The 14,472-nt window shown below is 37.6% G+C and overlaps 1 protein-coding gene across 1 annotated transcript in view; it reads right to left on the minus strand.

Moving 5' to 3' along the window:
• LOC147145895 (phospholipid-transporting ATPase ABCA1-like) overlaps positions 1 to 4,669 on the minus strand; it is a 36,934-nt gene extending 32,265 nt beyond the window's left edge. Inside the window, exons 1-2 of the mRNA XM_086034519.1 lie at positions 4,474 to 4,669; positions 871 to 979 (exon numbers count right to left, since the gene is read on the minus strand). Coding sequence (XP_085890645.1) covers positions 871 to 936 — 66 coding nt within the window. The 5' untranslated portion in view covers positions 937 to 979; positions 4,474 to 4,669. The remainder of the gene's footprint in view (positions 1 to 870; positions 980 to 4,473) is intronic.
• Between the last annotated feature and the right edge of the window lie 9,803 nt (positions 4,670 to 14,472).

A 14,472-nucleotide genomic window follows, 5' to 3' on the forward strand; every position in this document is an offset into this window, starting at 1 on the left:
TTTTTGACCCAAGTGTTTTTAGAGTGTAACATCACTACTACTTTTCAGACCCTGTGCCCAAGCGTGGACTATGCCATCACTTCTCCATTTGGTCTTCCTGCCAACTTCAATAAAAGGAACCTAGACATTCTAAAATTACCCTCAAAATAAAACAGGTGGTGGTCAAAATCTGATTAATAAATCCAATAAAATTCAGGGTTCCTATATCTTAAGGCAAATTCAATTCAAGACCTTTTAATTCCATTTGAAATTCAATTTAAGAGCAACTTTGCAATATTGCATGTTGTAATATTGCAAGTAGTTCAGCTGTCAGAGAGTCATTCCTAAAATTATTTTTAAAAGAATGTTGATTTCTTCATGTGTTAACATGGATGGATGATTTAAGACATTTTATACCAATTAAGGCCTTGTTTTTTGATTCATGGGTTCAAGCCTTTTAAGACTTTTTAATGCTGCGTGGGAACCCTGAAATAAAAAAATACTATGAAAGAAACTAATGGTTGTTAAACAGCTACAACATGCTAAGTTTAACTATGTTCCGTTCAAATTTGAGTTATTTCTATAAAGCTTTATAGCATACCGTTTTAATAAGCTGCTTATGTAAATATATGTAGAAAAGCGCTATACAAGTGACAGTCCATTTACCATTTGTTCTAATTAGGAAATAAACTTTTAAAAATAACTTTGCCTTGTATGCCTAATTTAGCTAGCTACCTCCATAAAGCTTCTGAATCTAGTATGACAACACAAAATTAGACACATTGACATTAAAAAAGTCAATAAAATTAAAGTCATACTGCCACTTGACCTTTCATTGCTTGTTTCTAATTAACATTAGAAAACTGTTAATTGTTGCCAAAATATACTTACAGTCTGTCTTCTTCGGTAGGTGAAGTTCTTCCAAAGCAGTAAACCCAGTTGAGCGGAGACCGCCATCACACTTTCCTCCTGAGCTCACTGAGCACGCTCCAGCTCCTCACTGCAAATCAACAAAAAAACAAGCAGAGTGGCTGTTATAGCCTCAGTCGTTGACAACAGGTGGGACAAGACTGTAGTCAATGGAATACTACAAAATATATACATTTGAGATTTCAGAAAGTATAAGTCAATTTAAAATTAGAATAAAACAAAGAAGCAAAAAACAGCAATATTGTCGTGGAAAAAACTGTTATGACCAAAAGCAAGTACACACAAAAAAAGATTCAGAAATACATGTTTACAGCAACAAGCCTATTTCTCAGTTTTCACCTTGTTAACACCTGCACTATCAGAGGACTTCTATAGTGTGGTAAATGTGAAACATCAATAATTTCACTTCATCAAAGCAGACTAGTGAGTTGATTATCATCAGTGGGCTTATTTGGTTAACATAAAAATGTCTCTTTTGAAAAAGTCCAATGTACATGACATACAGTATTTTGTATGCAAACACTTTTTCCTGGAAAACACAGTGAAGGTTAATGTTCACATAAATAGTACTCTTTTGGTCACCTTGCTGAGCTAAAGACGATTGGATGGGACACAGCAGAACAACAGCAACACCATATCAAGGGCAAGAGGATGTGCAAACATAATCAGAAAAAAGGTTCAATATTTGCTTGGAGGCTGAAAAAGTCGTTCGGATCATTCATCTATCTTAGTTGGTATTACAAGATCTGAACACAGTTGTCACATTTTCACAGTCCATCCATCTCCAGTGAAACTAATTCAAAGAATTTACTTGATTTCTGCCTGACACCCACGTTGATTCCAAAACAGTTACTGCTGATAACATTTACTACTGCTTTATTAAGATACTTGTGACAAACTCTGCCCACAGTTAAAGTAAATTACCTGGAATGCATAAAATGTCGCAATGCTAACCAGCAGCAGCATTGGGATAAACAAATAACACAATGACCTGTGGACATTCACTTTTTAACATCTGTTTTCTCAGTGAGTCATTCAATTTAATGGGGAATAAGTCATGACACATTTAACCACCGTAGCACCACTGAAAGTTCGTTTTATTTATGTGCTTACTCAAAAGCTAATTATTGACATTATAATAAATAAAATGCAGACCAGTTGACTTGAGGATGAAACACCATCTGTTTTGAATCTTAAAAGAATGACTTACTTCAAAATAATTTCACCAGAATGGGTGCTTCTAAATATATATTTAGCTCACTGTGAGAGACTCTATTACATTTACGTCCCCTCAATTTCCAAACCAACATCTATGTAAAAACGAGGGGTGTGGGCTACTTTACTCCGGTACAGTACAACTGAGTACTCTAAAGCTCTAACATGCTGTTTAAGTTCTGCATTACAAATTCTCTCTTTACAAAGCTGGTTGATGTTCTTTAGAGGATTATTTACTGAAGCACAGACCATAGAACTTAAGTGCATCTCTTATGCAGTGCTAGAGTACTGCAAACTACTACCTCCACATATAGTAAAATACCTCTCTGATCATGTCAGTTTAGCTCTGTTATTCATATAAAGGCTGGATTTTAGGTACAGCTCTTATATTGGATCTCAGTTGAGTTTGCAGGAGTACTTGTTGTGGCCCATAGGCTACCTGTATTGACACCATTACCAAGCTGGAACATATTATTCATTAATTAATTTGTTGTTTGTTACCCATTGTTTTTCCACATATTTACAATATTTCTTTTAATGTGGTGAACCACACAGCATGACAACATGTTCATTTTAACCGTGCCTAGTTTCTAATTATTCCAATAATTGTCACCACTTTTTTGAAACTGAACAATTAAAATCCTTACACAAATCTAAATAGTCAACTCATTTGGCAAACATATTTTCGTCGTCGTCTTAATTCATTTAGAAGCTGGCAAGTATGCTTTCAATGAAGGAGCCTTCAGGCGAATTGGTGCAGAGCTGCAGCGCCCTTAGTGGTAAACCCAAATATGCTCCACTTTATACTTGTTTACCATCAATTCTAGCTCACGTGTTATATCACACCCCCCCCCCCCTCTCTTGGTGATTACTTAATTTTTTTGGACAACACGATTAGAATAATAACCTAGATCATAAAAAAATATTCACATCAACAGCTACCACAGAATTGGTCACAATAAAACCAACAATAGACGTATAAAACAACATCAAGAACATGGACATAGAACAATGCAAATATAAATACAATGCATAACACAATGAAAACAAAATAAGATGCGTTCGTGAAATTAGGGCAGGGCAGTTAAAAATAAATAAAACAACATTGCTGTGTTTTTACACAATTTTCAACGAAACAATGCACAAGATCATAAGAGCCGCAATGGAACACAAACAACACAATGAGAGACGTGGCAAAATGCACTGCCGTTTGATTTGGTTGCTTGAATAAACGCGTTAATTGATGCGTTGGAGTGAGGTTACTATCGGACATTCAGCGTCTTTGTGTTTACACACTAAAGTGTCAATTGCAGCAGACAACCTAACAAGCTTTTCATCTGAAAATCCACAACTTGATGAAGAACAATGAACCACAGTTGATATGAAACCCTGTCTGTAAAATTAAAAATAAAAATAGAATTTTCATATCCACAAAGTACAAAAGCGAGGTACACAATACAGTATATACAGTTAAAATTGCGTAAAAAACAGGCAACGATGGGGGTTTATTTTGAAAGCAATTTACCGGAACTTTTCATGTCTGATTAACATTAAATTGACTATAATCCAACTAAGAGCAGACGGCAAGAGAGGATACTGACATCACAAAATGACACAACAACCACTGACAAAGAAATCACCAACGCACGGTTAATAAACGTTAGCTAAAAGAATGGGGGGAAAAAGAAGAAAAAAAAGGAAAAACTATTTTTTTAAGTAACCCTTGGTGTTCGCTTGCCTCTGGTACCAGCGTTCAGTATTTATAAATAAAAAAGAAAAATGACCCAAGGCATATCAGAAACCTTCTCATCATGGTGATAACACATTGTTATGGGATTTTTTATATTTTTTTATTACACTTTATTTTTTTTAAAAAGGAGTAGCACATTAATTTGTAAATGTAATCTAACAAAAGTAAATGGCGAATATTAACAATGTATGCTGTTCATATGACTTGCAATTGGGATGTAGTATCTAATGTACATCTAATGAGTATTTTCGCAGAAATTTATTTGATCGTGTTGTTTGTGTGTTGTGATTGTGATTGTGTTGATTGTGTCCACCAGACCCATCAACACTGGCTGAGCAACAAAAATACGAACACCATAACGTCCTTTCACCACAATGACATACTTCAATGCGTTTGCTGGTAAAAGCAAATTCAGTGACAATTACTACTCGGTACACTAGACAAAAGCAAACAATTGCCTTTCATAAATAAAAAAAACAAGGAGGGGGGGAATGACAATAATTAAAACAACGACGTGAAAATCAAAAACTATTTCAATTGTATTATTGTGAGTGCTTGTAAAAGAAAATGAGAACATCCCTCCCAAAGTCCAAACTCACCAACTTTTATCCTGAATGTCCTCTCGCGTTATCCTTTCTCATCAATACAATGATTCGTCCGAGACAAATAAAAACGAACTGGGAAAAAAAAAAACGGTACTCCTCGTCCGTTGCGGTGCTTCGCATCTGTGTGTCTGAGTCAATGCGAACAGAAGTTCAACCCCCCAGCCGGTTTTTATACCGCTGCTCAATGCGGAGCAGAAACGAACAGCAGTAGAGGTAACTAGCGGTCACCGCGAGCTGCCTCGATCCCAAATAAGGAGCGCACGTGCCCAGTCAAAACATCTCTTAAAGGGCCAGCGTCACTTTACTGGCGCCATGGCCCTTCCATTGAGGCGCTCTGTCCTGATACAAAATACACGGCAAATATAAATATAGCACTCACTGCTTGTTTGTTGGCTTGTAAATAGTTGTATGATAATAAGAGGATGTTAAATGTTGCACTTTATTTGCTTTGTCATAAGTATGTATGTGATGACTTTGAGATTGAAGAACAAAGGAACAGACATCTAAGAGATCAAAGGAACATTTCAATTGATGCAGATGGCACTCCTGTGCTAAATAAAATTTGAAGGTTGGCTTTAAGCAGGCAGTCAAGTGTTATCATGACTCAGCTTCAGAAAACAGGTCAGCCATGATTGGTCGTTACCTGAGCCCTGAGCTATTGTGATGTCATTTTCAGTCGACAGAAGTGACAAAATGGCCGCCCCCGCAGATGGCTAAAAATGGGTGCATTAACTCTTATTCCACAAAATGCAATATTTATCAGTCTTGTTTCAACTAGTGGGCTTGCAGAGAACGCATTCTTGAAAAAAATATGTTTGGGTTGACTTCCCTTTAAACCAGACTCAGATTCATTTTGACATACGGTGAAAGTGAAAAGTTTGGAAAGCCCTTCAAATTGAAATGGTTCCAAACACGTTAAGAGGTCAAGAAATTCAAGTGCACAGCTGTGAACTGAAAGTCACTGCAGGTCTTAGAGCATCATCTACATCATAAAGTTGACTGAGTAAATACCAAGATGTGCAAAGCTGTTATCTTTTCCAAATAATTCCTTCAATATTTCTTCATAATGTTGATGACTTAAGTACTATGAATCTAGAATTAAGAGAGGGTGTTTCCAAACTTTTGGCTGGTACTGTACGATATATACATAAAACAGTGGAAAACATTGGATTTTGAGGGCATGAGACCTTTAAGAATATCGTTTCTGTAAAAATGCAACAAAACAACAAAAGCATGTAATTCTGAAATGTATTTTGTTTTTATTGTCCAAAGGGGGAAAACATTTTACAAAAAGCACATTAGTTGTTTTTTGGACCATGTCCACAATGTCCAGACTATGTCAGCTGGTGTTTTTAACAATATATTTTTGTATGCATTTTGGACTTTTGTCTGGAGACAAATTATTAGAAAACTCCACCACGGTTAGGACTTTATAAAAAACCTGTTTTTGGGTTTTATTGGACTTAAATATGTCAGTCTACTATATAGTAAATCCATATACTGTACATTGCTCAATTTTAGCATTTGTCGGCTTAAAAACATGTCCTTTGAAAATTTGATGATGCAGACCACAGGTTGCATTTTTGCTCATTTGTATTTTTTTAATGTACATTTTGGCTTTTACCAGACTTTCTTTAGTGTTTAATCACCTTTGCATCATTCAATGAATTTGTTAGAAAAAGTATATTTTTCTGTGTTTATTTTGTCAACTCTCATCAGTATTGTATACCATAGAAAATACTGGTTTTAAAGGAAACTGAGGAGTTTCTAACTAATCTGTTGGGGTACATTGTTATACTGAGTACTGTATATCATCCATTTTTTCCTTCATTTGACAGCAGAGCATGTCAAGCGACCTTATAATTTTATCTGAGCTGATTTCTTTTCATGATGACCAGACATAAAAGTGCTGATTGCAAACATGATTATAAGAATAAAAAGAAAGTCAAGCATATATAACCATAAATATAAATTATAAAATGCATTTTAATAAAATCAAAAAGTACCCTTGATTAGGGAAAAAACAACAGCATCTTTTATTTTATTTTTATGTCCGAGTATGGATGGACTTGGATAAAAAGAAAATACAAATCACATTTGGAGATACATGCTCATCATTGCACAGAGGTGGCTGGTAAACTGAATCACGCAGACTAACTAATTTAATTTCCATCAAGTGTTTGCCAGCGAATATGTCTGCAGGAGTGCAAACCAGGCTTGATTAGTGTACAAATAAGATGGCAGCCATCTGGAAGTGATTATCTGCTCTAGACCTTTTCACTAACTCTATGCTGGAAGTTTCAGTAGAGCACAGAAAATACTGGGAAGGTACATCCTTTTCGTTTTCGTCATTTTTCAGAAGTGCATAACAGCCACATTAAAAAAAATAAATAAATAAAAAATCTGTAGCCTAGTCTAGCAGGGTTTTATCATTTATACATGTGATCTTGGCTTTCAACGAGAGTAAATATATATTATATATACTGTATACATGTATTGTATTTACCTAAATTAATTAGGTTTCATAGAGTATTAATTAAGTCTAGCAAATGATACAAAGAGCGGGAACAAAAGTACATTTAGCGACAATTGTTGTAAGATCTCAGTTTATGGGACCTAATTAAACTGAGCTCTTGATTAAAGAGATTGGGCATTTAATCCATCTCCATCACATAATCTCTCAATCTCTTAGCATGGGTAATGGCAGATAACAACCACTTAAAAATAAGAGAATTAACGTAACATGGTTAACATGTCATTGTTTTGCTGAATCAGTCAGGGTCCATGAAACAGAATTGTTTTGCCTAATATACAGGTATACAGTATATACATGGAAAAAAAATATTTTCAGTACATTCTGTCATACTGACAATTAAGGTTGTTGTTATCCTTTCGTTTTTTCCCCTCAGGGGTAAATGAATGATTTTCTATCGACTTGTCTCACTCAATTGTATTGTGTAAGAATGACTTACTATTTTAACCTTTTCCCAACCAACATTAACTGCATTTTTCTAACAAAATAAGATCACATGGAATCATTTGCCCCTAAAAATATTTCTAACAAAAGTCAAAGTTTATTTATGTGTAATTTTACATACAAAAGCAGGGCAAGAAATTACAAATATGTGAATTATATCGTTTTTGTGGTCAGGTTTCCAAGGCGCAAAATATAAACTTTTTCTTTGTGAGCAATTTTGTGAATTAGTGACTTCATCTGAGGAACAACCAACTACAAGAAATTTTGTGGAGAATGTTTTATTTATTTTGGGGGGAAAGTTAATCTCAGGGAACTGAAGCAATGGTTTTATCAAGCATAAAAAATATGACAATGAACAATAGTTTTTTTGTTTTTTTTTTAAATTGAATTAACAATATTTAGTTCTTAAATACACATTGTGTATAGCAGCAAACTTCATTTTCTTGTCTAGAAACAAAGCTGAATTGCTTAAAAAATATACCTGCTGTAATGTAATTGTGAGAACATTAATTGTGCAGACCTGAGACCTCATCAGCAGTCATAACTCAGGACTAATGTATATTGTGAAAACTTGTTATTGTGAAATTATAAATATTTCATACTATATTAATATACTTTAAGATTATGGGCCATTCCTGCTGGCTGACATACAGTACACCGTAACAGAATTTAATTCATTTCCAATTCGGTTCAATTTAGCATGTAGGATTTTCTTTCCAGAGTCCAAATACAGGTATATGTATCCAGTACTTAATACTATTTTGCTTTCCAAAGTTGGATGTTCTCAGCTTTAACATGGTTCCAGCCAGACATCTGGGAAAAGTTTTATGGATCACCCAAGCACTTAAATGTGGTGTTAAATGTGCTAGCCATGTCTATCTTAGGTTAGCTTAGCATTTAGCATGGCTTCTCTGTCTGTTCTTGTTATTCCTTTGTGAGTATGATACATGTCAGAAAAGTACCTTATTCGCCACCACGCAGGTGATGATTATTAATTTAGGAGCGACTCCCAGACAAACCTTTTGCTAGCTAGCTCCTTCTGTGTAAGTAGCACAGAGCTTCACTCGACCTCTGACTACGAGTGGTAGGTGATGTGAACCAAGCAAATCTTTTTTGACCGTCTCTGTGGTTCTTCTTCTGCTACTCTTGTTTCAGTTTTGTTGGTCCATGTGTATTAATGAGGTGCAAAATAAAAATTTTGAACTGCTTACAGCGATGCAAAACTGCTTAATTTCGAGCATTAGGTTTCTGTAGCCATTCAGTCTTTGACATTACAGTCATGATAGAGTGAGCTGTCAGGAGACGTTATTCCACTGACTGGAGAACAATACTTCAACATAACAGTGACAGTATGAGGCATGCACTAAAGGCGGATGGGATTATTCGACGAAAAGCCGATTAGGTGTGTCAAAGTGATGTATATTGGCTCACAACAGAACAGCGAGTTAGAAAACACTCAACCAAAACAAGAAAAAAATAACAAAGATATCAGCTTCAGTTCCCCAACATGTAGACCCATGTAGATGTCAACAACTTCAAGAGGCTCTTTGAGTTTACATACACCTCCAGACCTTTCACTTTATTTAGTTGTTTACGATACAGAGTTGTGTTTTTGCCCTGTGGCACACATCTGATAGTTCCTCTCTCTCTGGGGGAAGGAGTGTATTGGCACGTTAGAACACCCAATTATTTGTTTTTTGTCAGTTTCTGTAATATTACATTTTATGTATTATAATCATTACAATCCGTGAAGCGGAAATACAATACAATACAATACAATACAATATATTAATCCAATATAACTTTATTCATCTAGCGCATATCACAACAGTGAGTTCATATATTGCACGCAAGTCGCAAGTCATAAAGTCATCAAAAAATTCACATTGTGTCTACTCCAGTCCAAGTCATACAACTCGAGTCACCCGCCACCGCTTCACACCTCTCATTAAGGTGTGACATCCCATTCACAGATACAAGTTCCAGTCGGCGGAGAGTAAACCAGCGAGCCAATCAGCAACCAGAAGGGCTGACCAATGGAAGCGCTCCCTGGACCGGGCGTCTCCGCCCATCCATTCAGAGACTGACCTCTCTCACATCCGCATTGACATATAAACAATGGCCGCCGTTAAATAAAGCAGTTACATTACAACCCTCAACTCGCTCACTTCGTCTTCTTACATACATGCAACGTGTGGTGGCACCGGTTCATCAAACTGTTAACCTAGAAGTGGGTAGCCAAAAGAGAAGCGGATAGGAATAGTAAATTAGCCAGCTAATGAGATTTAGGCCTTGGCTACACGTAGCCGGGCTTTTTTAAAACAACAGAATATTTCCCCCCCACTCTGTGTTGGAGTACACATCCTCGTTTATTAAAAACGCAGCTGCACTACACCGCGGAAGTGTATTTTCAAACGCATTTACAATGGCAAGCCTCTAGGTGGCATTAGTTAGCCAAACACTGTCCATTCAGAAGGAACTTCCGTCCTTTGACATCGCTTCTGCAAACCAAAAATATGGCGCAAGGCTCGTTTGTGAGGACCGACAAGGAGTCAGAACTGTTTTTAAACGTATCAACGAGAAATAGTAGTTGGTTGCAGACAAATGGGTAAGCAAAAAGCGCCTCGAGAAGGGCTATAACCAACGCCGCTCGGCGGGCATCCATGTTGACTCTCTTGAAAACACAAGTCGGAGAAGTGACATCAGAGCATTTTTGTCAGATAGTGACAGCGTAAATCTCCGGGTCTAACTATCCACAGCCAAACCCGGGTCCGGAGATATCCACAAACCTCCACTGTGGCCGGAGTTTTATGTTTTCAATGGGAAAACCTCCGGAGACATGTGGATGATAGGGCTAATAGGGCTAATAGCCACCTTTTGCAAACCCCCTGGGTACGGATAGACAAGGCCTAAAATAAACCTTTGCCGTTAGCATCTCTCCAGCATTGTCATGCACAGATGGAAGGACGGAACCGCTTTAAAAGGACGAGGGAGGACGGGGTCGGAGGACGATAATTTTTATGAATAAGGATGGAGGGGCGAGGACAGAAGGGTACCCAGGTCGCGGACGGACCGGCAAAAAAGGGTCAAGTGCCCAGCTCTGCGCCGCGGCAGTACAACCAGATTGGAGCTTAGAAATACTTTGAGGTTAACATGATTATCGACCCATGATGTGGCTTTGTTCCTTTTGCAAAAAATACCTGTACTGGGATGAGAAAGTTCCTAAGCCACATGTATTGTCGTCAAGGATGTTTAGAGGAAAATGTATATGATTTATGATTTGTTGGAATGTTTAGCAGGTCTTTAGGGCATCAGCCCAAATCAATGCGTGTTCTTTTTAGCGTTCAAGAAGGCATCCAATGTGAATAAAGACTCTCACAAGTCGATTGAATTTGCTCGTCTCCTTTCTTTTCAATCTCTGAAGTTCAGGAATCATACAACATCAGATCTGGGCAGCTTGTCCATCCTCGCGAACGCTCTCACCCAGGACAGGCGAAGACAGAAAAGGGGCATGGTCTAACATGCAGCCTTCACATTTACACTGTCTTCCAAATCTAAACAAAATGTGGGCTTGTCTCCTCCCTGGCTGGCCCTGTCTGCTAATGCTGATCCTCTCCAGCTGGTCCCATGGTCATATCAGGACACACTTTTAACTGATTATGCGCTGTCCATAAATATGTAATTGCCATGTTGTTTTTTGGTTGAACTGTTGGCTATAATAAAGCCATTCATATAGATTTAGATCATTCAGACTGCGTAGCAGATCTGACTCACAGTTCAGAGGTTGTGGGTTTGAATCCAGGCACCGACCTTCCTGTGTGGAGTTTGCATGTTCTCTCTGTACTTGCGTGAGTCTTTTCCGGGTACTCAAGTTTCCTCCAAAAACATGCATGGTTCATTGAAGACTAAATTGTCTCTCGGTGCGAATGTGAGTGTGAATGATTGTCTATTTGTGCCCTGTGATTAGCTGGCATCCAGTCCAAGGTATAACCCCGCCTCAAACAGCTGTGATATTCTCTAGCTCACCAGTGATGCTAATGAGATTAAGCGGTATAGAAATATGGATGTGTTGTGTATGATAACATTTTTCACATTGTGTGAGCACTGTTCATGTGTCACAAAGCACAGTTTGAATCTTAACATTCGTCCCTGATGATGTAGACAGTACATTGAGAAACGCCCCGACGTTGCATTGAAAAACAACCATTAGTTCCTCCAGGATGAATTCCATAATTGTGGTAAATGTTTGTGTTCTAGTTGAAACAATGAAATAAAATAAGATCCTGAAAGCGGTATAAAGATGCAGCGCACTGAGCACACAGGTATAATTACATGCGGGCGGCGCCAAGTAAAACCTCAGTAAGAAACGGAGGAGGATGGAAAGCTTTGACCGATAGTAACCCCAGAGCTGCGAGTGAAGGAGGAGGGGTGCTTTGACCGATAGTAACCTCACCAGGCACTGAGCGAAGCAGGTTGATGAGAAGAGTAGGCTTTTATTGTCATAACTATGTTGCAAAATGTGTTTAAAATATTATTGTTGTTTTTTACACAAAAGAATGACGGCAACGGCGTTTTCTAATCTAGCCGTTTAGCACAACCATTTCAATGCCACGTACGCCATTCATTCGAGGCTGTCGGTCAAAGTAACATTTAAGATTTAACATCAAGCAGTTAAATGTTTATCAGAAACGCCGCGAAGCTTGAACCAAAAAACACATCTGATGGTATTTTGTGCTAAACAGTAGTTTAGGATTTTGTCAGACTCCACTTCAAAGACATCGCATGTGTGGCATTCAATTGCTGTCGGGGATATTTTTTATCTATACGTAATGTAAATAAATCCGCTCAATGACTAGGTTTGAAGACGGTTTGGAAGAAGTCATTTCCGAAAGGAATGTTTCAAAACGTAACATGCAACACGCAGCTTTAAAAATACGACAGTGTATGTATTAAGAAAAGCACTGTCCACAACTTTGCCTTGTCATTCTTACAAAAAGCAACAAAAAGACCGACACTCCGTGACTATTCCTTGTGATTATGTGCTTACAGTGAAAAGTTTTTGTGCGAGTCAGCTTCTTTCAGTGTTGAATTCGAACCAAAAGTCAAGTGCGTTAGACACTCGGATCTCGGAGACATGGGAAAGTGCGTGAATGCGTCTCGTTTTGACCGCAGGTTACCTCGCACTGCAGCGGTGAGAGAAGTGGGTGAAAGGGTAATGATGTCACCGGCTGCCTGAGGACGACTGCGAGAACAACGAATGACTGAAAATGGTTACTGGGCAAAATAAGAATGGGGGAGGTATGATTTTTGAAGATTACGTATGTTCTAAGGCAGTGCTTCCAACCGTTAATTAGCTAAAGATTACATAAGACCCCCAGTAACTGTGACAAAAAGTATGAATTCTGGAGCAGATGATCTCGTCTCTATTTACTCACAAAGTGACTTAATCTGAGTAGAATCTGGATTTATTTAATTTAACACAAGTCTGATATTTATGTAATTTAACACAAGTCTGACACACTCGCAGGAAGCAATTGGTTATTCTGTATGAATGGCAACAAGTGGATAATACCTTCTGCCATCTAATGGAGACAATTTTAATTGTTCTTTTCATTGTGCTCCGCTGGCATAGATGGATAAAGAAAGAGTATTCATAATAAATGATAATTTCCATACAAGAGTGAAATTGGATAATTTCCTACAAGACCCATGATGAATGATCACTAGTGTGCTGTGGCAAACCAGCAGCCTGAAAAATGTGGTTACCGGTATATATTTTATGTATTTGTTTATGTATTATATTGATCATTTTTCATGAACATGTTCTGGCCAGTGATCAGCAATTACACTTTAACTTAATATTAATAATCATCGAGTCTTTCCTTTTGTCAGCATTGTGGGTCTATGACCTATAAATTTAGATTGAATAATAATTTTGTAGCTGCAATAATGACCCATGCCTACTTTAGAAGTGGCCTATTTATGCATGGGTGATAAATGAGGCCATTGTTGTGTCAGTGAGGTTCACATTTTCTGACTATTGCATGAAGACATTCTCATAAACTCACAAACAAAGGATTGGTCTGCTGTAGGACACGTTGCACAGTAATGTTGATATGTTTATATGAAATGAACAAAGGTTTCTTATTTCGATGAGAAGAACGGCACAGCTAGATCAGTTCCTATGCTAATTGCTCAGATAGATTGTAGCTTTTATCAAATTTATATTTTCATGGTGAGACTTGTACTGATTCCACCCAGGAATACAAACATATTTAGAATGAAGAGCACAATGTCTCAGTGGATTCCCTGTCAAGGGAATCTATGTTTTGTGCAAAACAACCCAGAACGTTGCCTAAAGTAAATGCTTAAATGTCAATGTTTAGAATTGTGCACATTTTAGACACATAAAGATATTTTTGTCTCCTTATGCTTTTTTGATATGATTTGAATGAATTAGCCATTGATAGTGATCATGAGAGAGGTATGCACCATGTGCTGCATATGAGGCGGTATTTGGAGTGGGTGATAAGTTGTTTGTTGCATAATGTGTTCATGCAGTGTTGGCGGTGCACACTGGCTTAGAACTCAGTGCTGACCTCGCCATTACTATTTGTGAGGGCGACACAATGCAACCATGGCAGTTATGTTCTCAGTGCATACCGTGTAGATTTCTGCATTAAGGTATGCCTTTGTCAAGGTTGTAAATGTAGCTTTGGTTCAATACAGTGTGTGTTATCCATTTAGGTTAAGTGGTAGCATCTGATGGTGAGGGTATGAGGTCAGGGTAATGTTGCTTATATCCATGGATACACTGTAGCAAAATGAAATACAAAGACACGTTTAAAGAGAGAGTTTGCAGTTTTAAAACTGACATCAAGATACAAATGTAGCCTCGTTTCACTAATCCCACCTGAGTCTGACCAAATCCACGCCCCTCGCTGACATGCACAAGATATGCACTGTGCATAACATGCACACATCTTTCTTTCTTTTGTTATTATTTTATTTTTAAA

This window comes from Filicampus tigris, chromosome 6 (genome assembly GCF_054856515.1).
Source record: "Filicampus tigris isolate MCC_2025a chromosome 6, RoL_Ftig_1.0, whole genome shotgun sequence".
In the NCBI taxonomy this organism is placed as follows: Eukaryota; Metazoa; Chordata; class Actinopteri; order Syngnathiformes; family Syngnathidae; genus Filicampus; species Filicampus tigris.